Source organism: Canis lupus, chromosome 6, assembly GCF_011100685.1.
Source record: "Canis lupus familiaris isolate Mischka breed German Shepherd chromosome 6, alternate assembly UU_Cfam_GSD_1.0, whole genome shotgun sequence".
Lineage (NCBI taxonomy): Eukaryota > Metazoa > Chordata > Mammalia > Carnivora > Canidae > Canis > Canis lupus.
This window is the reverse complement of record NC_049227.1, coordinates 10,287,976-10,314,132: the sequence shown is the minus strand read 5'-3', so window position 1 is coordinate 10,314,132 and position 26,157 is coordinate 10,287,976. Positions and strand designations below refer to the sequence as shown.

Genomic DNA, 26,157 nt, shown 5'->3' with positions numbered 1-26,157 from the left:
GGTACAGTCCCTCCCACCACCAGTCCTGTTCCTGTCCCCCTGAAGCAGTCTGTAATTTGCTATGACATTGTCACAGTTCATTTTTAATACTTTTACATACACATATACATATTCATATGTAATCTTTAGTACTTTTGGCTGGTGTGTTAAAGTGCTACATAAATGGCATCATGTGCATCTCCAGCTTGCTTTTGCGTTTCATGTTGTTCCTGAGCTCTATGTGGATCAAGTTTATTCCTTTTAACCACTGTTTATTTACTCTCTTTTCTCCACTGAAGGACAGTTAGGCTGTTTGCAGTTTTTCCTTATTATAGTGAAGTGCTAAATTGAGCATCCTTGCGCAGATCTCTTTGTGCATGCGTGAATGTTTGCATATGGCAAATTTGTTGTACCACCGGGGTGTGCACATCCTCAACTTTACTAGGCATGGTCATATTGCCTGCATCCTGGCCCCCCTGTATGGGAGTGCTTATTTTTCCCCATCCCACACATACTTTATATGATTAGATGGTCTGATGAGTGAAAGGTTGTGTCTCTAGAAGTTGCATTTTCCTGATTAATAGAAAAGTTGAGCATATTTTTTGATGTTTATTAGCCAACTGTGTTTCTTTCTCGGACTTTACTGTTCATTACTCCTGACCATTTTTCCATTGAGGTTTTTTTTTTTTTTTTCTTGTTGATTCATAGAGGAAAGGATCTTAAAGCATTAACTCTAAGGCAGATTCCCAAGTTGTACATTAGCTTTCATCTTTGACAAAAACTATCGATGACTAGAAGGATAAAGATGGCGACCAGAGCAGTGCCGAGTTTCATTAAGCAGGTGTTAAATAAGGGAGGTTGGAAAAGTAAGAGATAAAAACAATTTCTGTAATGGTTTGCAGAATTCAGTGAACCAAATCCTGATACTAAATTTTAAGAGAATGAATTGCTTTTTTGTGAAGTGATACTGGGCTATTTTTAAACGGACATATCCACTTACTGTTCTGTTCAGAAAGAATTCTTGTTCCTTGATCCTTACCATTATTATTTTTTCTTTATCCATTTTCTGGCAGAGTTGATTTAGCCTCTTGCTTTGAATAGTTCGGTCAAGCATGTCACAACTTATTCATAACTTTTCAATTACAAATTTCTCACTGCAGTCTTGGATTTTCCCTCTTTGCAGTGACGTTTGCTCTCAAGTGGGTGGCAAAGCAACTGATAATGATTTTTTTTTTTTTTTTTTAGTTGTGACCCTGGAATTTTACCTCTAAACCGCCAACATACTAATGAGCTTAAAGATATCCTTCCGCCAGCCGGGGAAAAACAGCATGTTTTGGCCTGCATCCTTTCCATTTTATTCTCCTGCAGAAACTCATGACCATCCCTTCTTGTTTTAACCAGTGATTTGAATGTGATGTTAGTGAGCATCAGGAGCTAACTGACTATATTACTGAGCCAGCATTAAAGACATAATTTATAATTTCTATTTTTGTTACTATTGCTTTCCCGTGACCTTATTTCTATTAGGTTTGGCCTGTTTTCTTTACATTCGCTTGCCAGTGGCCTTATGGCCTAAAAATAAGAACATTCATATATTTTTAAAATGTATTTATTCATTGAGACACAGAGAGAGAGAGAGGCAGAGACACAGGCAGAGGGAGAAGCAGGCACCATGCAGGGAGCCCGATGTGGGACTTGATCCAGGGTCTCCAGGATCATGCCCTAGGCTGCAGGCGGTGCTAAACCGCTGGGCCACCAGGGCTGCCCAACATTCATATTTTAAATTGGAATTTTAGTGTTAGGAAGTACTGTGGGGGTTTTTTTTGTTTTGTTTTTTTAAGATTTTATTTATTTATTCGTGAGAGACACACAGAGAAGGAGAAGCAGGCCCCATGCAGGGAGCCCGACGTGGGCCTCCAGGATCACGCCCTGCCGAAGGCAGGTGTTAAACCGCTGAGCCACCCAGGGATCCCCATTAGGAAGTACTTTTAAGGGCAACCCGGGTGGCTCAGCGGTTTAGCACTGCCTTAAGCCCAGGGTGTGACCCTGGAGACCCGGGATCGAGTCCCACGTCCGGCTCCCTGCATGGGGCCTGCTGCTCTCTCTGCCTGTGTCTCTGCCTCTCTCTCTCTCTCTCTCTCTCTTGCGCTCTCTCGCTCTCATGAATAAATAAATAAATAAAATCTTTAAAAAAAAAAAAAAAAGGAAGTACTTTAAAGTGAGAAAGGGCTAAAGTAAAGGCCAAAGAAATAGCCAAAAAAAATGAAATACTTAGTCATGTTCTTTTTTCTCCTCGGCTTCTCTTTTGAAATTCTTTGAACTTGGGCCTGTTTTCATCCAAATGCTCAAATGACATTTTTTTTAGATCTGAAAAAACTGTTGTTGGAAAAATCTAAATATAACTGTGGCAAGAGACCAAGGATCAAACATATTTTCTCAGAAAGATAGTAACTACAGGGGAAAAAAAATCTTCTGAAGATTTCTAGAAGAAAAGACTAGTCGGTACTACAGAGAAAAAGAGTATGGTTAACATCAAAGATATCAGAGCCCTGGTGTTTGTTTCTTTGAGTTTCTTTTTTTTGTGTGTTAAAAGTGATCACTCTTCAAAAAACATCTTACTATGGACATTTTAAACAGATAATATTAAAAAGGCAGAATAATGTAGTATACCCACCATCACCCAGATTCAGCAGTTACCACCTCACAGCCAACCTTGTACAGTTTTTTTTTCTCCTCCTTGTACAGTTTGGAAGCACATCCCAGACACTGTATCATTTCATATTTCAATTTGTGTCTTCAAAAGAGAAGGACTCTTCTTTAAAGATAAGAACTCTTCTTTTCAATAATAACAAATACAATAGTTTGGGTTTTGTTTTGTTTTGTTTGTTTTTAAGATTTCACTTATTTATTCATGAGAGACACACAGAGAGAGGCAGAGACATAGGCAGAGGGAGAAGCAGGCTCCATGCAGGGAGCCCGATGTGGGACTTGATCCTGGACCCCAGGATCACACGCTGAGCCAAAGGCAGATGCTCAACTGCTGATCCACCCAGGCATCCCAGCTATGACCCTTTTTACAGCTTCCATATTCAAATGAAAGATAGTTATAGCAGTAGACTATAAGTATGAAACAAAGCAGAAGACGGTCCTTTCTATTTTTTTAGAGTATGAATATTGATTTTTTTTAGGTGCCTCATGCTTAAACACCTCAGGAATTCTCATCAAACATGTAGGTGTTTAATCAGCATTGTGATCATATGGAATAAGGGGTAAAATTTTAGATTGTCAAAATCATCACAAAATCACTGAACTTTCTTATTACAAGGTGATATTTTGGATATTAGGGGATGCATTTGTTTTCTTTGGTGTAACAAATACTACAAATTACCAGCCTAACCAAAACAGGTTGATTATCTCACAATTTTTGTGGGTCAAGTAGCTGGGCATGGCTTATCTGGGACCCTGGCTTAGGGTCTCACAAGTTGTAATCAAGCTGTCAGTCAGGGATGAGTTCTCATCAGAGGCTTGACCAAGGGAAGGATCCACTTCCAAGCTCCTTCAGGTTGTTGGTGGTAGAATTCATTTCCTAGCAGCTGTAAGATTCATGTAATCTTGTCCACTAATTGTGTACATCTAATCATCTTTCCAGCATTCCATTGGTTAGAAGCAAGTCACAGGTCCTGCCCATACCCACAGGGAAGGGATTTCCCTAGGGTCGGCCCACCATAGTAGTTTCAAAGGCTTGCTTCCAATTGTCAAGAAACTTGTAATCAAGTTAAGAAAACAACACATTCATAAAAATAACAATATTTTGCATCACACTTTGGGGAATTTATCATAAGGAGATCATTTTAACCAGAACGAAAAAGTGTGTTCCTGAATGTTTATTCCAATGTTATCTATTTTAGTAAATGATTGGAGACTAACAAAACATTCAACAATGAGATGTTTTAGGGAATTATGATAGATCACTGTTCTGAAATAATCTGTAACTGGTACTAATTTATAAAAGGGAGTAGAAAATGTTTGTCATAATATTAATATCATTTTGGGGGAGAAATGTATACTTACATAAGAATGGGGGTGGGGCTTTGTTTACCTCCTGCACATCCCTTTGTGATATTTCTTTGTGGGTATTGCTTTTGTAGTTAAAAGTAAAACTTAAAATCCAATAAAGAGGGCTGCAAGACTATCCTATAATTAATGGATTTACAAAATATACATTACTTAGAATACAGTCCCTCATATCTTTTTCCCCTCAGTGGTACAAATAATTGAGCAGACTATTCCTGTAGGTGAAAGAATAAATGAACTCTTCATACAACTAAAGTCACTGTGAGTTATGACCAATGGAAACTTTGATTTTCATTCATCCTTTTTCCGTTTACATTTTAAGAATGTTAATGATTAATATTTTAATGGTTAATAAGAATTTATTAGTTGGGACACATGGATGGCTCAGTCAGTTAAATATCTGACTCAGACCCTGACCTCAGGGTTGTGAGTTCAAGCCCTGTGTTGGACATGAGCCTACTTAAAAAAATAAATAAATAAAATGTATATATATATATATATATATATATATTAGTGACATTTCTGTATATTCAATGTGGAATTATATTTATAGGAAATACTTCATCATGTAACTATAAAATGACTGAGACATAGCAGATTTTACTCTGGATATGTAACAAACTGATATTGACTTTGAGATCCCTCACAGCCACCAAATAAGTAAAAATCTGGTCAAATATGAAAAGTAAACCATATATTCAGACACATATTTAGATCTTTTCCTAGTTTAGATGCAGAGATACTCAAGGACTCTTTCTAGAACCTGTATCATACAGAAAAGGTACTTAGGTTAGTTTAAATGACAGTGACCCTCAGAAGAATATATAATGAGTCACAATTTACATTTTTCTCTCTGTTTACTGAAGATTAGTTTATCCCGATGTTTTATTTAGATGTCATGTAGCAGATTTTTAGTTAATATCATGGAGTGAGGTCTGTTAATGAATAAAGGTACTTTTAACACCCCCCCCCCCACACACACACACAAATCTAATAAAAGGTTGGTTTTTATACCAGGTAACTTGAGAAACCTTTGAGTGGATAGTAGAATGCCCCTGTTTAGTTTTGTAATCTCCACAATCCTAAAACAGCTTTATTCTGCCTGACTTCATGGAGGATCCTGTTTTTGAACTTCACAGACAAACCTTGCCTTGTGTGAAATGATGATCAGGACCATAGATGGGGGAAAGGATGGGACTGGGGAGTAAGATCCCATGCCCACAGCTAGCCCTGCCGGCAGTACCCACCTGGCTGTTTCATGTCTCTTGTCATTGGCCAGGCAAAGCACATGACACTGCGTCTCACTTGCAGGTATTGACTGGGCTCCCAAGAGTGACCGCATCGTCACTTGTGGGGCAGACCGCAATGCCTATGTCTGGAGTCAGAAAGATGGTGTCTGGAAGCCAACCCTGGTGATCCTGAGAATTAATCGTGCAGCGACTTTTGTCAAGTGGTCCCCGCTAGAGAACAAATTTGCTGTGGGAAGCGGAGCACGACTCATTTCTGTTTGTTACTTCGAGTCTGAAAATGACTGGTGAGCAATATCTGAGTATTTTTTATTTCTTTCTGTGGAATTCTACATTTGGAGCACTGTGTTCTCTGGTGACTTCTTGAGGCACTGGCTGAAGGCTTAACTATAACTTCAGTTTTTCCTCATCTGGAGATTTTTTTTTTTTTTGCCTCTGAAGATCTCCATTTCCTCTGAGCATTTTTCCTTCTTCCATGCTACATTCAGTCAAATCTCCCATCTTTCTCGTCAATACAGACCTGTAGCCCCATTTTCTGATCTCCTAACTGGCATGTTCTGTAAGATGTTGTTACTCTTCTCATTCTGTGCTGCCCACATTGTTTTCTTATTCTTATGGGGAAATCATAAACTTGAGATTGCCATGCATGACTTGAGTAATTTTTTTCCTCACTATCTACTTAAAATATCTTCTGAAGATTCCTACAGATAACACTGTACTCCTTTATGATTTATTGGCTAACCAAATCTGTCTTGGAATAATATTTTATTCATTTAAACTGTTGAAGTAAAAATTGACCGAAGTCTTGGAACCATAGTCAGCCTGTTGTACTTTTTGTTATAAATCACTTGTAGCTGAGCACTCAAAATACAGAGATTGATTTTATGGCTAAGTAACTTATTTTAACTAATCCTTCTTGCTTATTTTGATAAGAAAACGACTCTATCTGGCATGCATTCACAAAGGGTAGTAAATAGCCTTCAATGTGGAATTGTCATTCAGTACTAATCTGGCAGTGTTTGTATTTCCAATAAAAATAGCAGAGTACACATTACTCTTTATGTTAGTGTTACTGTTTGCTTTCTGCTGAAACAGTGACAGGAATGGATTATATTATGTTTTGTGAAATTCAGTGAAATCTCAGAAATTTTAGTTCTTTGGAAAGAAAGTCTGTGAATTTGCAGCAAGATTAAATTATGAATTTAAGACCTGCATTTTTCTTTCAAGTATGTGTAAAAATAAGTCTAACAAAATGTTGTCTGCCAGAAATCATTTTAGGAGACTCGCTGTAATGAGTAGATAAAAACTTCCCTTCCTAGGTAACATTTAGTCTCAGCAATTGCTCACATTTTTATTCACTGACAAAAAATCTCAAATGTAGGTAAATTGGTCTGTTCTATAGTACAAGGTATTGTCATTTGGAGAAGACGTGTTCAGGGGAGTTTCTCAGCTGTAGAACATTTCATTGGAGTGATGTGAATACTTAAAAATCATCTCTAAAAGCCTTTAAGAAGGGTGCCTGGGTGGTTAAGTTGGTTAAGGATCTATCTGCTGGGCAGCCCCGGTGGCACAGCGGTTTAGCGCCCCCTGCAGCCTGGGGTGTGATCCTGGAGACCCAGGATCGAGTCCCACTCGGGCTCCCTGCATGGGGCCTGCTTCTCCCTCTGCCTCTCTCTCTCCCCAACCCCCACCCATGTGTCTCTATGAATAAATAAATAAAATCTTAAAAAAAAAGAAGAAGAAGTGGTAGCTACTTCCTACAGTTGCTACTGCTCCTATTAAAAAAAAAAAAAGGATCTATCTGCTTTTGGCTCAGGTTATGATGCTGGGGGTCCTGGAATCAACCCCCATATAGGACTCCCAGCTCCATGCAAAGCCTCCTTTTCCCTCTGCTGCTCCCCACCCCCCGCTTGTGTACTCTCTGTCAAATAAATAAAATCTAAAAAAAAAAATAAATAAAAACCTTTAAAGTAACTACGTTATAAGCAAGTCAGAATATTATCTATTTTTCAAAAGGAAATTTTTTAGGTTCCTAAGAGAAAGTTTGTGAAAAAGTAATTTGACATTTAAGGATGGGTATTTGGCTTGATATTACAGCTCCTTGGCTTTTTTTTTTTTTTTAAGGTTTGTTTTTTTGTTTGTTTTTTGTTTTGGGGGGGTTGTTTTGTTTTGTTTTGTTTTGTTTTTGAGAGCACAAGAAGGGGGGCAGAAGGAAAGGGAGAAGCAGACTTCCTATTGAGCAGGGAACCAATGTGGGGCTCGATCCTAGGACCCTGGGATCACAACTCGAGCCAAAGGCAGATGCTTAACCAGCTGAACACCCAGTTGCCCCAGTCTCTCAGCTCCTAAACAGCAGAACATGATTGATTTTTAAACAGCAATTTAGGGGTAGAAACTGAATTAGTGAAGCCAGAGTAAGGACTGATCTCAGACAGAAAAAAAAAACTTTTTTTTTTTTTTTTAAGATTTTACTTATTTATTCATGAGAGACACAGGGAAGAGGGAAAGCAGAGGGAGAAGCAGGCTGAATGCAGGGACCCCGATGTGGGATTCCATCCCGGAACTCCAGGATCATGTTCTGGGCCAAAGGCAGGCACTAAGCCACTGAGCCACCCAGGGATCCCCAGAAAAAAAACTTTCAAGTGGAGCTAGAGTATCAGTTAGAACCTCCCATAAGAGGTTGTGATTTTCTCGGTTGTGATTTCTCTGTGAAAATAGTAATTCACAGCTTCACAGAGACGTAGTAAGGAAATTGAGCTATTTTACAAGCCAGACTTAACCCAAAGTGAAATCACAGGTCGCTGCATCTTTATTAAAAAAAAAATCTGCTGAGTGAAGTAAGTCAGTCGGAGAAGGACAAACATTATATGTTCTCATTCATTTGGGGAATATAAATAATAGTGAAAGGGAATATAAGGGAAGGGAGAAGAAATGTGTGGGAAATATCAGAAAGGGAGACAGAACGTAAAGACTGCTAACTCTGGGAAACGAACTAGGGGTGGTAGAAGGGAAGGAGGGTGGGGGGTGGGAGTGAATGGGTGACGGGCACTGGGGGTTATTCTGTATGTTAGTAAATTGAACACCAATAAAAAATAAATTTAAAAAAATTTAAAAAATAAATAAATAAATAAATAAAGGCTTTTCAGCGTTCCAAAAAAAAAATCTAAGTCATTTCAAACCACGTATTGTATTTTAAAAGTTAAAGTAACATGTAATCTGAAACTCCACAGGCAGTATCCAGAGTTAATCCATAAATATAGTTACTCCTGGGGATCCCCTGGTTGCCAGGAAAGTTCAGAATGGACTGCTGTGATAAGAATGTCAAAGCCTAAAAGAACAGAAAGGACTATTTATGGCTCCTCTTCCTCTATGCCTTCCTCTCTGGAGAAGACCTGGTTGCCACATGTGTATCACCTAGCACACCTTTGTTAGGCCCTTTGGTAGGCTTGAGGTGTGGATAAACTGAAATGGATGTTCTTCTTTTGTAGGTGGGTAAGCAAGCACATTAAAAAGCCGATTCGCTCCACGGTCCTCAGCTTGGATTGGCATCCCAACAATGTTTTGCTGGCAGCAGGATCGTGTGATTTCAAATGCAGGTGGGAGCAGATGAGAATTGGCAAACAGAATTGATCTGTTCCTTGTTCATCTTTCAAGTATTTTTCAGGTTCCTTTTCCTTGCAAGGTACTGTGTTAGGCACTGTTAGGGACTCAGAAGTGAAAGGAGCTTGGGATCTAAGAAAGCAAACACAGATATCACAGAGAAGGAAGGAAGTGGACTGGGAGGTATAGTAGGAGGGAGCTGTGAGGGTGGGGCCGGGGAAATTTTCTTTACGCAGAATATCCTGCTTGGAGCAGAGGTATAGAAGCCCTCAGACTATGATATTATTTCTCATTTCATAACCCAGGCAGAGATTTGGCAAATTCCTGGCTGAAGCTAAGATGAACAAAACATAGCTGAACAATGCTGTGCTGAACTATTTGCTGTTCTTTTTTTTTTTTTAAGATTTTATTTATTTATTCATGAGAGAGAGAGAGAGAGAGGCAGAGGGAGAAACAGGCTCCATGCAGGGAGCCCAACATGGGACTTGATCCCAGGTCTCCAGAATCACAACCTGGGCTGAAGTCAGCGCTAAACCGCTGAGCCACCTGGGCTGCCCTGCTGTTCCTTTTCAGTTCAAGTTTTTTATTTGTTGTTAGCGTGAAGCTAGAAGAAACACAGCCACTTTGCTAAGAGCTGTAAGGCTCATACAGTGTAATTGCTTTTTAAAGCTATTTTTTGCCAAGAAGGCTTTTTTTCCCCTTAGCCAAAAGAAAAGCAAATAAATGTTACTTCACATTGACAACACGGTGGGTTGGGAAATGGGATGTATCTTTCTTTAGTAGGCTATGTGGAGAATTTCCAGAAAACATGGCTTGTGATTTATTATATCCAACAATATCCAAGGATTTGGTGGTTTGTTTGTTTGTTTGTTTTAAAGATGTGTGTGGAGGGGATCCCTGGGTGGCTCAGCAGTTTAGCGCCTGCCTTTGGCCCAGAGTATGATCCTAGAGTCTCAGGATCGAGTCCCACATTAGGCTCCCTACATGGAGCCTGCTTTGCCCTCTGCCTCTGTCTCTGCCTCTCTCTCTGTCTCTCATGAATAAATAAATCAAATCTTAAAAAAAAAAAAACAATGTGTGTGGAAATTTGGCTGTGGAATGGGGATACATCTGGAAAAAGATTGGTTTTTCTATGTAAGAACCAGTGTAACAGCATCATCTGGTAGAATTCAGGAGTTTTGTTGTCTATGATGTGTTACCCAGTCATTCTAGCTCCCTTAAAAGTTGGAATTGAATGATCCATACACTTAGATTATTGGACTGTGTCTAAAAAATCTGGTTCTGAAAATGGGTTGCCAATTCTTTTGATAATATTAATTTCCAGAAATAAACTTTGATTTGTGGTCCTTTGGGTAAGAGTTCGGTTTTTGACTGAGAACCACCCAGCCTCTGATGACTAGAGCCGTGGCTTTTGTGATGCTGATTTAAACCCCAGTGATTCTCATACTCATAAATAGAGAGGATAAACTGATGGTTGCCAGAGAAGGAAGGTGAGGGGATGGGCAAAACAGGTAAAGAGGAGTGGGAGGTAGAGGCTTCCAGTTATGGAGTAGTCACAAGGAGGACCGGGAACATGGTCAAGGGTGTTGTACAGTGACATATGGTAGCTATACTTGCAGGAAGCATGGCATAGGGTATAGAGAAGTTGGGTCACTATGTCGTACACCTGAAACTAATGTAATACAGTATGTCAGCTCTGTTTGGATGAAAAAAAAGCCCAGTGATTCTAAGGTCGTGTCCTCTAACTTACAGATAACCCACTGTGTCCTTCACCTCTCCAGTCCTCTGCCTCTTCCAAAGCTACTACTGTCATTGTCATTTGGAGGCAAATATCCCAGATCATTTTAGGGAGTCTTTAAGTCCAGAGGTTCTTAAAGAAAAGCTCTACTAGGTAGATTCCCAGCTGCTCTTTCTCCCTCCTGCTTCCTGACTCTGCATCCAAACCTCCTCACACACAGCTTCATGGAATGAGAGAAGAGAGAAAGACTGCTGACAGCAGGCTGTAAAGGACCCTCCTTCACCCTGGACGCTACCAGCCACAAAGACTAGACAGTGAGCTCTGATAGCATGGCAGCATGAGGGAGAGCCTGCCCACTCTCTCCCCGGCCTCCCGTGGCTTCCTCTTTGGATGTCCCTTTCTTTCTTTAAACGGATTAATGCCATTGGTTTATTGCAGCTTAGCAGATAGTTTCCTCTCCTACCGTTTGACTGTGTGGGCTTCCTGGAATACTGTGTTGAAAATGATAGTGAAGTAGACAGGAAAAAATGCTGTGCTCACTTAGCAAGGTCAGCGAGTGCAAGGGAGGGGCAGGATGGCAAGATCCTACCCCAGAACATGTGCTCTGGGATGGGAGGGGGGAAGGGCTTTGGTGTTCATTACTTCTAGAACTGCACCCCTAGCGCAGGGCATGACACGTTATAGGTCTCCATGTATACCCTTCAACTGAGTATGCATTTTGCCAGACTCAGATGGGCCTGTAGGCAGCCCTAAGAACCAGGTCTTAAGAGATTTATGACTGTGACTTTGTCATGTTTCGCTTGTCAAGAATCAATCTCTGCATTCTGAGACACCTTAGGGCAGCTGCCTGTGGCCTGTTTCTATATACACAATACTTTGATTGATTTTTTTTTTTCCTTCTTTCCTGCCCCTTAAACTGCAGAGTGTTTTCTGCCTACATTAAAGAAGTGGATGAAAAGCCAGCCAGTACGCCCTGGGGCAGCAAGATGCCTTTTGGTCAGCTGATGTCAGAGTTTGGTGGCAGTGGCACTGGTGGCTGGGTGCATGGGGTCAGCTTCTCTGCCAGCGGGAGCCGCCTGGCCTGGGTCAGCCATGACAGCACTGTATCTGTTGCTGATGCCTCAAAAAGCGTGCAGTGAGTATTTGCCTTTTGTTCGGAGTTAGGGAGTGGGTTGGGATGTCTCACTAGCTGGGTTAAGTCTTCCCTTCCCTGGGTGTAATTACATTCAGTCTTGACCCAGGACTGCAAGGCCACCTTTAAAGTCACAGACACACATTTAGATGTCTGTTTGGAGAAATTTTAGAGTTAGGTCTCACTTCAGAAACACTTCTTAATGGAGGTAGTGATGGTGATTCCTTTGAAGAACCCTCCTGGTTTGCTGTCGGTAAGAGTTCCTTCAAGTAGCCAGTTTTGTCTGTCAGTGTGAATCCCTTACAACAGGTAAATATCATCCACCAGCCTTAAGTAGGAGATAGTGTTCTTACTCTGTGTCATCACTGAACAGTGACTCCATTAATTTGGAGTTTCATTTGGTAATACTTAAAACCCTGATACCAGTTCCTCCGGAGTATGCCAGAAGAACTCGAATTGCAATGACTCACATGTGAGTGAGGACCTGCCCAGCCCTAGGGAGAGCACTGGGCATCTCCTCACATGTCAGAGTTTATATCTGCCCATCATGTGCTGGAGGAAGAGAGATGATGATTGGGATTCTTTCCCCTATGAATGTTTGTTCTTTCCTGGTGAAACCTTTTCTGTTAGCAGCTAAAAGTCACCTACCTTAAAGGTTTCCTGACTTGTCTACCTGTGTGCTGAGAACCAGTCACCTCAGGTGATTCTGCACCCCCTACTGTACAGTGACAACAAAGTGACATGTCAGAGAGGATATTTTTTTCCTAACTGGATTGAATTGAGTTTATCTTATTTTTTTTTTTTAACACCAAATAAATGATGTAGTCTTCTGGATTTCTATGCATGTACGGGCACTTACATATCTTTTCGTTTTTAACACAAATGGGACTGTGCTATACATTTGATACAGTAATTAGCTCTTTATCATTGTTGGATGTCATGGTTATTTGACTTGTGTACAGTTTATTGTATTGCATAATAAGCTCTTAGCATATGCTTATTACAAGCCCCTGTCTGCCTTCATATTGATTTATGATTTGGCTTTTCTGGCCCTGGTTACATCCTCTGCCCTTCCCCTTCTCGAACATAAATAATTTCATGTAGTGGGAACCACATGTGCCACAGTAAGGCCTTAAGATAAGGTGTTAGGACTTTAATCCAATTTCCGTGGTATTGGCGGGGCCGGTGAGGGAGCCTCTCCTGAGACAGAGTTAGTTTTGAAAATGCATCATCTTTTACATGAAGTTCTGTGATCCGAATTCATCAACCAGTGTGTCTGCCTGCCATGTCTGTGTGACCTCTTGGCCAGGTGCTGGAGCAGATAAATATTAAGTATCTATGTATACACACACCTTCCCCAGCCCTTTTGTGTATGAGCTCATGGCTGGCCAAGACTATTGTATTCATTGGTAGCCCCAGCTCCTCTCCCAGTGCCTGGCAGAGAAAAGAGAGTAGACTCCCCTAGGTGTTTGTACCCACCCTGTATGAGCCCACAGTGAGCATGGGCAAGGAGAGGATGGAAGGACAAGGTGTTCAGTCAGTCATAAGTGACAGTGACACCCAGAGGGCTAGGTAGTCCAAGAGAGGAGAAGCCACTTTAGGTGAAGAGCTCCAGGAAAACTTCGTTAAGGGGATCAAATTAAAGCTGAGCTTCAGAGACCGGGGTGGACTTTGGACAAACAAGAGACAGCAAGTGGATAAAGGGGTGGGAGCAAAGACAGAGATAGGAAAGAATAAGGGCTCGCTGGGGACCAGTTGTCATGAGTGGGGGCCTCAGAAGCAGTGGGGCATGGGTCAGAGAGGGTTAAAGGCCTCTGTTTCTACAGGTGACCCCAGGGCTGCATCATGCTTGAGATTCCTGAAAGGACAGGTCATAGGGCTCCTTTTAAGCATAAGCTTTCGTTTATACTGCATGAGCCCCTGTACAAATGGGTCTTTTGTCATTTGTTGTGTCTATAGAGAAGCTGTGTGGTCTGTTCTACCTCAGTTTAATGATTATTCTTGTATTCAGGGTCTCAACTCTGAAAACAGAGTTCCTGCCCCTCCTGAGTGTGTCATTTGTCTCAGAGAACAGCGTTGTAGCGGCAGTAAGTATTTCTCTTCATTGTACGTTGTTGTATGCTGTATTTCATTCTCCAGAAGTGGAACAATACACATTCTGCGACTTTGTACCCTGGCACCAACCAGAGTAGCCTTTTAGAATAGCTGGTCTGGGGACTCCTGGGTGGCTCAGTGGTTGAGCATCTGCCTTTGGCTCAGGTCATGATCTTGGAGTCCTAGGATCAAGTCCCGCATCTGGCTCCCTGTAGGGAGCCTGCTTCTCTCTTTGCCTGTGTCTCTGCCTCTCTCTCTGTCTCTCATGAATAAATAAATAAAATCTTTTAAAAAAGAAGAAGAAGAAGAAGAATAGCTGGCCCAGAGGAATAAGAGGTGCCTGTGGTGTCTATTCTGTCAAGGGGTCAAGAGGTGGGCAGCATGCCCTACGGTGCCTAACTGGAATCTTATTTCAGGGCCATGACTGCTGCCCAATGCTCTTTAACTATGATGACCGCGGCTGCTTGACCTTCGTCTCCAAACTAGACATTCCGAAACAGAGCATCCAGCGCAACATGTCTGCCATGGAGCGCTTCCGTAACATGGACAAGAGGGCCACAACCGAAGACCGCAACACAGCCTTGGAGACGCTGCACCAAAACAGCATCACGTACGTGCTACCCAGCTCCCTGCAGCCCCCGGGAGCCTCCCGTAGTGGGGCCCTGACTGTCTATGGAGATGTGTCTGGTGACCAGAATGCCTTTCTTCCCCTCCTTATTTCCTGCTGGGTTCCCTCTGTGAGTTGTGTGTACTGTGTGCCCAGATACTCCTCCCTCAGGAATGAGAGCAGAGTCTGTAGCTTCCCAACTGTGGGCTCTTTCAACTGCTGACAGGGTGAACTGCCCTCACCCAGTCATTGTTGTGCAGGGCATCCCCTGTGAGGAGTGCTGATTCCCCAGCAGATGTGTGAGCTCCTGTGCCTGTCCCTGCAGCCTCTTCCAGGGCTCGCTTTTTCAAACCCTGAATGAGGACAAAAGGGGTCTTTTCAGGAATGTCACATTCCTCTGGTAGTGAACACATGACAGGAAGACTAGTTATACCCTGCCTGAAAAAAGTCATTCTAGCTGTCATTTCAGCTGTGGATTTCAGGTAATATATACCAGTCAGAAGATCATTTAATTAAAGAAACAGAATTCTTTGACATCATATGGCAAAACCAAGAGTTTCTAGACTTCAGTTTTTCATGAGGTATATAGGAACCGTGTTTTATCCAGAAAGCTTGATTTTTTTCTAAATCTAAAGGAAAAATGTAGTCTGTTCTTGATACTTAGGTACCGTAAGATTTTCTCTTTTTAGGGCACCTGGGTGGCTGAGCGGTTGGTTGAGTGTCTGCCTTTGGGTCAGGTCGTGATCCCGGGGTCCTGGGATTGAGTCCCACATCAGGCATCCTGCAAGGAGTCTGCTTCTCTCTCTGCCCATATATCTGCCTCTCTCTGTGTCTCTCATGAATAAATAAAGAAAATCTTTAAAAAAGAAAAAAAGATTTTCTCTTTTTGACTAGACCTTTTGTGTAAAGAAACTTTCATTGTAGTGATGATAACGGGAAGAAGATTGGAAACCTCTAGACTTTCTTTGAGAGAATTATTAAATGCAGGTTGTGCTTATCATCATGTTCAGTAGAAAGGACCGCTGGACTTTATAGGCTGAAACGTCTGTGTTCTCTTGAAAATAATAACTTGAAGGCATAGCAAAAGCATTCTTGTGCTTCAAGTTTCTTTATCTTGAATGACTTTTGAAATTATTTCTTACGAATTTCTCTGAAGTTTCCCTGCAGACTGTGTATCAGGAAGTAAATACCTCTCGTTGCATCTTTGAGACTTTCCTGTTAAAAATAAAAAGACCCTTGTAGATCAACGTGTCTCTTTTATTTGTAGTCATTAAGTCTTCTTGGCCCTTAAGCAACAGGTCAGCAAACTTTTTCTGTAAGGGACCAGAGAGTAAATATTTTAGGCTCTGAGGTGGTAGCCAGTCTCTGTCACAACTACTCACATCTATTGTGGCATGTGAGCAGCCATTGGCAATATGTATGTAAATGTGCATGGATGTCTTTTGTTAAAACTTTATGGACACTGAAATTTGAACTTCCACATAATTTCCATGTCACAAAATAATTGTCTTAATTTTTTTATGACCATTTAAAATCATTAAAGCTGTTCTTAGCTCACAGGCTGTATAGAAACAGGCCATAGTGTGCCATAGCTTTGCCATCTCCTTCCTTAGAGGGAATGTTCTAGACATTTCAGAGAAGAAAGAAAAATTGAGCTATAAAATTTTCTGGCAAGTTTTTTTGAGGGGCACCCGGGTGACTCAGTCGGTTTAGTGTCTGCCTTTTGCTCAGGTCATGATCCCCTGCTCATGGGGAGCCTGTTTCTCCCTTCCTCTCCACTTGTGCTCTCTCTTGCTATCTCTGTTGCACTCTGTCTCTAATATTTAAAATCTTTGGGCAGCCCTGGTGGCTCAACAGTTTAGCGCCGCCTTCAGCCCAGGGCCTGATCCTGGAGACCCAGGATCAAGTCCCATGTCAGGCTCCCTGTGTGGAGCCTGTTTCTCCCTCTGCCTGTGTCTCTGCCTCTGTGTGTGTGTGTGTGTGTGTGTGTGTGTGTGTGTGTGTGTCTCATGAATGAATAAATAAAATCTTTTAAAAAAATAAATCTTTTTTTTTTAATTCATGAGAGACAGAAAGAGAGGCAGAGACATAGGTGTCCCAATAAATAAAATCTTAAGAAAGAGAGAGAGAAAGTTTTTCAGGTAATTAGGCTAAGACCAGTTAGTTGTTTCATTCATCTCTTTCCCTGCGTTACTTGCTTGGCATCTTGTGCGTCTGAGTGCTGCTTATGGTTACAATGAGTAATTTCACACACCGGCCAAGCTCTTGGCTACTGCACCCTGCTTGTCTGGGAGGACGATTTGAGTTTCTGTTTGGAGCCAGTTGGATTACAGTCGTGCTTCATCCTGCCTCTAGTTTGTTTCTGTTTTGTTTCCATTTTCAGTCATTGCTGTGGCACTCCCCGCACTCGGTGCTCAGGCAGTTTACGGATGGTGAGGCCTGGCCTGTCTCGCCTCTCATGTCCCAATAATTAATGCAGCACCTCACCTTTAACCTTGTCTCAGTCATGGCTTTTCTAGACATCTGGTAATGAGATGCATTTGAATATCTTCTGAGTCAGGTTGCTATAGCCTCATATCGATGGACAACTTGATATTTAGGAATGGGGAATTTGTTGTCTTAAAATGCCCTGACGAAAAAAAAATGCCCTCATGCTGTTAGGGAGGTTGGGGCCCACTCCTACCACATACCCTGTAATCTTTCTTTTGTTTTTACTTTTTTTCAGTCAAGTGTCTATTTATGAGGTGAACAAGCAAGACTGTCGCAAATTTTGCACTACTGGCATCGATGGAGCCATGACAATTTGGGATTTCAAGGTATTTCCCACTTTTCATAAGAAATCTTATTTATGTTAAAACTCTTCCGATGACAAGACTTTTTCTCGTTTCTTGGAACAAAATGTCAAGTCCAGTGCACATCAGAAACGTAGAACATCACTTTGTAGTTGTCTTTAAAACCTGAGTCTAGGCACCTGGCTGGCTCAGTCAGCAGAGCATGTGACTCGATCTTGGGGTTGTGAGTTCAAGCCCCACATCAGGCATAGAGCTTATTAAAAAAAAATAATAATAATTAAAACCTGAAAGCCATTAGGGGAAAACCAGATTTTCTCAGTGAGATGGGATATATCATTCCAGATCTCTATTTGTTCCTGGAGGAAAAATTGAGATTTATTTTTGTAGCAGGCCATGTGTTGAGCACCAGTCTGTTTAACTATATAGATATATTTTCGTGGTTTACACTAATTAATCTAGGAAACATTCACTAAATGCCTGATGGGTGCCAGGCCCAGTACTAGGCATTGAGGATATTGAGGTGAAAGAGTCCTCAAGGGGCTTGTCCAGTAGAGGGGGTAGGGGTGGGGTGGTGCTCCAGAAGAGGAGCCAGTGCCTCTGTTTCTACATTGAGGAATTTGAGGGGAGGTGGTGCATAGATTGCCAGTACTTCAGGGAAGAGATTGGCCTGAGCCACATCTCCAGGTGCGGTGGGATTTGGGGGCACATGGGAGTGAGGGGCGAGCAGTCTGAGTTGCAAGAGCAGAGCAGCTGAGCTCAAGCACGCCGTGAGTGTGAGGCTCTGCCGGTGGTCAGGGCTATAAGGGGGTCCTCCAGAAGCCCAAGGTGGAACTAGGAAACAGGTGATGACATGGGGCAGGGAGAGGTGGCTGGGCTCTTGTCTGCAGACGACTAGGATTTGGTCCATAGCCAAGTAGAGAAACCCTGGGCTGTAAGGTGTGGGTGGCCTGGGCAACTGTGTGCTCCAGCAGAGGCTGTTGAGTCCAGTGAACAAGTGAGGAGGATGTGCCCTCCACCTCTGACAGGAGCTTGGCCCCGAGCTGCTAGACCAGAAAGATTCAGGAGGAACAAATGAACACAGTAACCTGGAGATTGGAGGATAGTGGGCAAGATAAGGAACCAGAGGGGAGGAGCCAGGGTGAGCCTTCGAGTTTCATTTCTCCTGGTTCTTAACCTCCAAAATAGGTAAATGTTTACAGAATTCTGCTCTCGCCTGTGCAATACCATAATGTTTGATTTTTCCTCCCTCCTTGGATGAAATACATAATATGGAAGAAACCCTCTAGAATACTCAGGAGAAACAGTCTTCCTCTAAAAGCCCCTCCTACACACCCTTTTCACCTTGCCGTGCTTTCCATCCTGAGCATTGCAGCCCCCATGAAGTTAGCTCCCAGGGCATTTACACTCTGTGCTTTATTCTCTGAGTCCTTGGGCCACATCTCCTCTGCCTGGGTGTTATGCCCCAGGCCCGCTGCTATGTGGCCTGTGAAATGCGGTACCTCGGAGAGGAGGCACGGTGGAAGGTGGGAGGTGCCGCACTGGGGCCTCATGCAGGCTGGAGCAGGTCCAGATCCTGTGGGGACTGGGAGGGGAGCTCAGGGCTTGGGAGGGCCTGCAGGGGGCCCACGCCTGGGAGAGCACGTCTCCAGGGTGAGCTAGGCCAGATTCCAGATTCAGGGGTGCAGGGCCTGCACATCAGTTTGGGCAGAGGGGGCAGTCTGGGGGGCCGGGGGATCAGGAGGGGAAAGACGAACTGTCCTCAGTTAACCCTCAGAGTTCTTCCTCCATTTTCAAGACCTTAGAGTCTTCCATCCAGGGCCTTCGGATAATGTGAAGCTGAGTGAGCCTCCCAGATCCAGCATGACAAACTGACAGACTGACAAACTGACAAATGTGCTGACACAGCCCCACCGTGTGCATGGTGGTGAGGAGAGCCAGCCGCAAGGAAACACTGAAGACACATTTGGCGCCAATATCGTTTGTGTGTTTTTTTGTTTGAATATAAGTGGTGACAGTGTTGGTTTTTTAAAAGCAGCAGTGATTTGGGGGTTTTTTTGTTTGTTTGTTTTTTTGTTTTTGCTATTTCATTCCATTCTTGACCAAAGCTTCTCTTTAAGTAGTTTATTATGGAAAATTGTCACACTAACTTAAAGGAAAGGGTGGGAAATATGTAAATTGTCTGCTAAACAATTAAATAAAAATACTGAATGTGGGTTTGGTTTGGTTTCCTTACATACACTATTTCTATTAGAAAAATAATGACAGACGCTTCATTAGATAGACTAGTTAGGGGATGCCTGGGTGGCTCAGCAGTTGAGCATCTGCCTTCAGCCCAGGGTGTGATTCTGGAGACCTGGGATCGAGTCCCACATCGGGCTCCCTGCAGGAAGCCTGCTTCTCCCTTTGACTACATCTCTGCTTCTTTCTCTTTGTGTCTCTCATGAATAGATAAAATCTGTAAAAAAAAAAAAAAAAAAAAAAAAAAATAGACTAGTTTTCATGGTAGAATGCTAGATTCTAAGTTTCTGAAGTTGAGCCACCCTCCGACAAAAACCATGTGCTAAATGCTGGCTTCCAGTATCAGAGCGCTGCTGCAGACAGAGCCCGTGGGCCGTTCAACTGGTGCTCACGAGGCAGCAGTGACACCATGGCTGCGAGGCCCCGTGAGGCAAGGTGCCCTGGGTGCTGCGGGGACAGGCTGTGGGGAGAGGGGAGACACGTGTTACCCATTCAGCTAAACATTATTGGGCCCAAACTCAGTTACTCTCATCATAATTAGACGGGAAGTTTGACATGCCAACGCTGTGAACCTTAGAGGTGCAAATATAAATAATTAGCAGAGGAAGTAAATACGGAGTAGCCCTGACACAGCCATACTCTTCATCTCCCTGGCCCAGGAGAAGGAGCAGTTGAGGTTCAGTGGGTTGAGTCCCCTCAGCAAGAGAGTTCTTGGCTTTGCCCGAGAAAGAATTCAAGAGCAAGCCGTTTAGAGAAAGGGACAAAGTAAGTGTAGAAGTAAGAAAGGAACCGCTTTCCAAAGTAGCAGTCTCCTCCCAGATGGGGAAGAGGATCCAGCCCCTGCCCGCCATCGCCCTTTTGCCTCTGACAAAGGGTTTTAGAAGTTTTTAAAAATTAGCTAGCTGTGCAGGAGGGGCTTACTCTTTAACTTTGGGTTTATCATTTATATCGGGCAGTTCTTCCATTGCTTAGGGTTGCAGAATTACCCACATGGAGCATTGGTAAGAATGTCCAACCTTCATGGCTTTCGCTGCCAGAGGGAGTGGGGTCTTGTGACTCCTCTTTTTTATGACCTTTTAGGTTAAGGGTCAGCCTAAAATCAAAATGACTTGACTCTGGTCAACTTGCCTCCTGCCTCACAGTGATTCGAAGACCACTAGTTTGAGAACACTGGTAACAGTGCTTCTCAGAGGACATCATGACCTATTCTCAAGAGTAATTTTGCAAAGGGGCAAAATTACTTTGCTCCAGGAGAGAATCTCAGCAGCCAACGGGCTGGCCTGGTGGGCCTGCCTCTTCCCTGTTTGCTGTAGCCGCCTCCCGGGACCCCCTATAGCAGGAGCCCCCTTGTGTATCTGTGTTTGCACCCATGCATCAGCAAGGCTGTTGTCACAGATAGACAAGAGTAGGCCCCAAATAGGAACTAGCTAAAACTTTTTTTTTTTTTTTCATTAAATCACATGGTTTGGCCAGCAAGCCCAGAGGTGTTTAGAGAAACACTGTATTCCATGAAAGAAACAGCAACAAAGAGACAAAAGTTTCTAACTTTGCCTCCAAGAACTTAGCCAGAGTGGTCTTTTAACTTGGGCCATTTCTCACTGGTGGAAGAAGGCCCGTCCCAGTGACAGCAGCGGGAAACCCACAGTGCTGGCGTGCTGGGATCTGCAAGCCCTCTCCTCCCACGACCTCTAAGACTTAGGCTGGGCCCAGGGCCCCCATAACTACCAATGAGGAGAGGGGGTCCTCTGGGTGATTGCCAAAGTCCTTTGATTCAAGGCTTTGGTCTGTGATGTCAGGTTGTGGCTCTGCCAAGTTGTGTGGCCTTGAGCAATCTAGTTAATATCTCTGAGCCTTTGTACCCTCATTTATGAAATGGGAATAGCAGGATTAGTAATTCCTGTTGGATACTCAGAAAAGCTGAGGTCCGCTTTTAGGCTTGACACTGGCCCTATAATAGGCCCAGGAGACCCTAATGGTAGTAAGGGAGAGTGGGAAGCAGTGTACAAAGAATCATGCAACCCAAAGAAAAATCCAATAGTTCTTTCCAGAATATGCTGAGAAAGGCTGAGTTCAGCCTCAGAACCCAGGTTGATTGCTTAGGCAACTCTTCAGTTGGCCCAATAGCCATCACACAAGTAGTTTAAGTTCCCATTTGTGGCCAATCTCTGGAGGCAATGATGTGAAAAGTCAGGGTTTCCCCAGGCGCCTGCAGCGTGGCTGAGGCATGAGCTACCTCATGTGGGCTCAGATCCCATTTTGATCAGTACGTAAATTATAAGGCTAGGTTATTCATTTATACATAATAATTCAAATACTGGGTTCAGTAGGTAGAATAATGCCCCCCCCCCCAAGATGTCCATGTCCTAATCCCCAGAATTTTGCAGATGTAATTAAAGATTTTGCAACAGGAAGAAGATTCTGGATTATCCAGATGGGCCCAGTGTAATCCCAGGGATCCTTATGAGAGGGAGCAGGCAGGTGAGTCAGAGATGGGGCCACAGCGGGGAGTGTCACAGGACCACGGGGCCCAGGAATGCGGGCAGCCTCTGGAAGCTGGAAAAGAAGGAAACAAGCCTCCCCTGGAGCCTACAGAAGGAACGCCACACTGCGCATCCCAAGACTGGGGACTTTGACCTCCAGAAATGTTAAGAGAATACATTTGTGTTTTCAGCCAGCCTGTGTGTGGCAAGTTGCTACAGCAGCAATACGAAACTAGCACATAGGGATCCCTGGGTGGCTCAGCGGTTTAGCGCCGCCTTCAGCCCGGGGCCTGATCCTGGGGTTCCAGGATCGAGTCTCACATCGGGCTCCCTGCATGGAGCTTGCTTCTCCCTCTGCCTGTGTCTCTGCCTGTGTGTGTGTCTCTCTGTCTCTCATGAATAAATAAAATCTTAAAAAAAAAAAAAAACTAGTACATATAAGGTCAATTTGGAAAAAGGAAGTATAGTCTAGAACAGGTATTCAAATTGAGGTCAGAGCCATTAGAGGCCGTAAAAATTGATTTAGAGGTCATGACTGGCATTTGATAAAACTGAAAGGAGAAAACATTTGCATGGCATGTAGTAAGAGTGCGTCCCCATACCTAGGTTTCGGATATAAGTGGGGGTGTGTACTAGGCTACAGTATGTATCACTGCGGGTTGTCACCAAAAAAAGTTGGAAAGCTACCTCGGTAAAGTCAGTCACGGGGTGAGGGGGTGAGGGGTCGGGGGGGGGGGGTGTCCCAGGAAGGGAGCTGTAGCCATGCCTTTGAGGCACTACTTAATAATAGCTACTGGCCCAGGCACCAAAGTAAGCAACCGACAGGCATCAACTACTCACAACAGGGATCCCTGGGTGGCGCAGCAGTTTAGCGCCTGCCTTTGGCCCAGGGCGCGATCCTGGAGACCCGGGATCAAATCCCACGTCAGGCTCCCGGTGCATGGAGCCTGCTTCTCCCTCTGCCTATGTCTCTGCCTCTCTTGCTCTCTCTGTGTGTGACTATCATAAATAAAAAAAAAAAAAAAAAAAAAAAAAAAAAACTACTCACAACAACCCTACAGGGTTGGAGCTGTTACTGCCATATTTTAAAGATGCAAAGCAAGTCCAGAGAGCGGGGGAGGGGGGCTGGCTGTCACAGTCAGTGGAGCATGAGACTCTTGATCTAGGGGTTGTTGAGTTCAAGCCCCATGTGGGGTGTAGAGATTGCTTAAAAATCAAATCTTATTGGTGCCTAGGTGGCTCAGTGGGTTAAGCATCTGCCTTCAGCTCAGGTCATGATCCTGAGGTCCTGGGATCAACCCTGCATCTGGCTCCCTGCTCAGCAGGGAATCTACTTCTCCCTCTCCCTCTCCTGCTCCCCCAGCTCATACTTGCGCTCTCTCTCTCTTTCTTGCTCTGTCTCAAAATAAAATCTTTTAAAAAAAAATCTTTAAAAAAACCCAAAAACCCCAAGTCCAGAGAGCAGAGTGACAGCCCGCATTGGAACCGGGGCGTCTCTCCAGAGCCCCAGGGGTAACTGCTAAGCACGCCCCCTACTGGGCGAGGGCAGGGAGTGGAGATACCTAATGAGCAAGTGCAGGTGAGTCTGCCCAGGCTCAGGGGTGCAGGGAGGTCACAGAAACTGACAGGAGGGCACCCTCCCTACTATACCTTGTGGGGTTGCATTGTAGTTTCCAACTGAACTGATACAAAACCATGTGGCTTGGAAGAGTGTGGGCAACAGGTGCGGCCCCCTGGGGCCCTGGGACATGGGATGCTAAGCCTGTTCTGGGCCTCCTGGGCTTTGTCCGCCTCACACGTGGCCTGGGAAAGGAGACACGGGGGTTTCTCCTCTTCCTCCTCACAGGGGTCAGGTGGCAGTCCCTTGATCTCAGGGAGAGAGACCCATCATCCCCGTCTGGAGGTGGGCACACGCGGAGACAGAAGGAGATGCGACCGGGTGCTTGGGGAAGGTGTTCCTCCCTGGTCTCCCCATTGCCTGGGCCAGCCCACGGCGTCCAGAGTGCAGAAGCCTGGCGCTTGGCTGCCCTCTTGTGACCAGGAGGCAGCAAGGACGAAGGCGCAGAAAGCCGGAAAATACCCCGGTGACCTGAAGTTATTACCTTCCTCCAAGTCAGCCAACCCTGAAGAGTCAGCCTGGGTGAGTAGCTGCAGTTCTTGGAAAAGAGAGAAGGGGGAGTGCAGCATCTTTACCCCAGGTCCCCCTGGGGTGGGTGGAGCAGGGGCAGTTTCCAGAAGAAACCAGCTCTTTGAACTGTTCCAGAACTCCAAGTGAAATCCCTCCACGCCAGGAGTGGCTTCACTTCGGGCTTGGGGAACTTGGTCCCCTAGGGAGCCGGTTCACAGAACACCTGCCGTGGCTTCCTGGCCTGAGATCTGCTTTCCTGTCCGCTGGGTCTTTCCTCCCTGAGGGGGGTCCGCAGTGCTTATCCTGAGTTTGCCTCACTTTGCAGAGTCCGAGATGGAGGCAGCCCTGCAGGAGGAGTGCCTTGTGCGAAGCTCATTTATCTAAGACTACTCGTCGGGGTTCCTTCCTTCATCCACTCATGCAGCAGGTGCACGAGGAGTGCTTCCCAAGCGCCAGGTGCAGGAGGGCTTCCAGAGCAAAGCCAACCCGGTTCCCGCTCACAGAGTTTATAATCTGTTTTCACCATGAGGAGGTAACCCTCAGGTGTTTAGATGTGTCCGGATGCTTTTAGAGATGGGTAACACAGTCTCAACCCAAACCAAGCTTAAACAGTAGAGTCCTCGGCTCACCGGTCCCAGTGGTCTGAAACCTCTGGAAGCTGGTTGGGCTCAAGCTGACCAGTCAGAGTTTGACCATGGTGCTGGTCATTTCTGGGATTTCCTCCACCTGAGCTCTATGTCATCTAGCTTCCCTTGTGCTGTTCCACTTTCGTGTTCAGATTCTTGCAGCTCACCCAGAAGAGTCTTCCCTCCCTTCCACCACCACCACCACCATCATCATCATCATCATCATCATCATCATCATCATCATCATGTCCTGGGCTTGCAGCAGCAGCAGCATCATCATCATCATCATCATCATCATCATCATCATGTCCTGGGCTTGCTTTACCCTGGCCATCTGAGCTCATGAGCTCAGGACAGGGGACCCCAGGAGCCGATGGGGTTAGAGCCATCAGGCCCATGCCAGAGGTGGGGGTCAGCTCCCCCTGGGGTCATTCCCTGGGCATCTAGAAGCCAGGGAGGCAACAGATGTGCCCTCTGTGTTAAGTTGCACTTGTCCCCCACAAGAAGGGGGTGCTGGTACAGATCATCTGAAACTTTTTCTGTTCATCCCGCAGCCATGCTGGGACTGGCCACAGCTAGATGGGAGGGCGGCGCCAGCCCCTCAGAGTCTCAGCCAGGAAGGCTGCTGGCGGTCCTTTGGTCCTTTCAAACCATAGCCGAAGCTTGCTGAGCGCTCACTGCGCGCTCACTACTGGGAGAGCTCCCACGTTTGGAGACATGGAATCCTCCCAGCCACCTTGCAGGGGCAGGATTCAGTGTTGATGGCAGCCGGGACTGGTGGGCGCAGGGTCTTGCTGGGAGCCCCGCAGTCACCTCCAGGGCAGAGGGTTGTGGACAGAGTGAGCTAAGAGACAAACCCTGCAGGGGGGGGACGGGGGGGGGGGGGGAAGTGTTCCAGGCAGAAAGAAAACCATGTGTCAAAGCCCCGGGACCTGTCAGGGTGGGCGTCTGGCCCCAGATCCCGATCCCCTGCCTCCGGAAAGACCACAGAGCCCCAGTGCGGCTTGCTGCTGCCTGCGCCTGGGAGGGAGGACTCCTGGGGAGGAGCCCCCCGCTAAGAGAGGGCGCAGGAGGGGGTTTTCGCCGGGGGCTCCCCCATCCGCGCAGCCACCTGGTCACATCTCCACCGATGAGGCAGAGGCTAAGGATAGAAAGACCCCTGGGGACCACTCGGCCCAAGACCCAAATGCATGTGGCCACAAGGCCACCAGGCAGCTGGGAGGCAGGAGTGGACTGCGGCGGATCCAGGGGCAGGAAGTCGTCAGTGCGAGCCCGCGGGCACCCGGCCCCGGGAGGGTGCTGCGGCGGGCACGGGGGGCGGGGCAGGGGCGGGGGAGGGGCGGGGGCCGCCCGCCCGCCCGCGGGCACCCGGTCCCGGGCCTGCACTTGCCGCGCCCCGTGGCCATCAGCTCCGGGAGGAGG

The 26,157-nt window shown here is 45.1% G+C and overlaps 1 protein-coding gene across 1 annotated transcript in view; it reads left to right on the top strand.

The window, feature by feature from the left end:
• Window positions 1–19,476, top strand: part of ARPC1A (actin related protein 2/3 complex subunit 1A) — a 32,907-nt gene extending 13,431 nt beyond the window's left edge. Inside the window, exons 4-10 of the mRNA XM_038539441.1 lie at window positions 5,365–5,587; window positions 8,789–8,896; window positions 11,561–11,773; window positions 13,782–13,857; window positions 14,281–14,474; window positions 17,197–17,287; window positions 19,059–19,476. Coding sequence (XP_038395369.1) covers window positions 5,365–5,587; window positions 8,789–8,896; window positions 11,561–11,773; window positions 13,782–13,857; window positions 14,281–14,474; window positions 17,197–17,287; window positions 19,059–19,097 — 944 coding nt within the window. The 3' untranslated portion in view covers window positions 19,098–19,476. The remainder of the gene's footprint in view (window positions 1–5,364; window positions 5,588–8,788; window positions 8,897–11,560; window positions 11,774–13,781; window positions 13,858–14,280; window positions 14,475–17,196; window positions 17,288–19,058) is intronic.
• The last annotated feature ends 6,681 nt before the right edge of the window (window positions 19,477–26,157 follow it).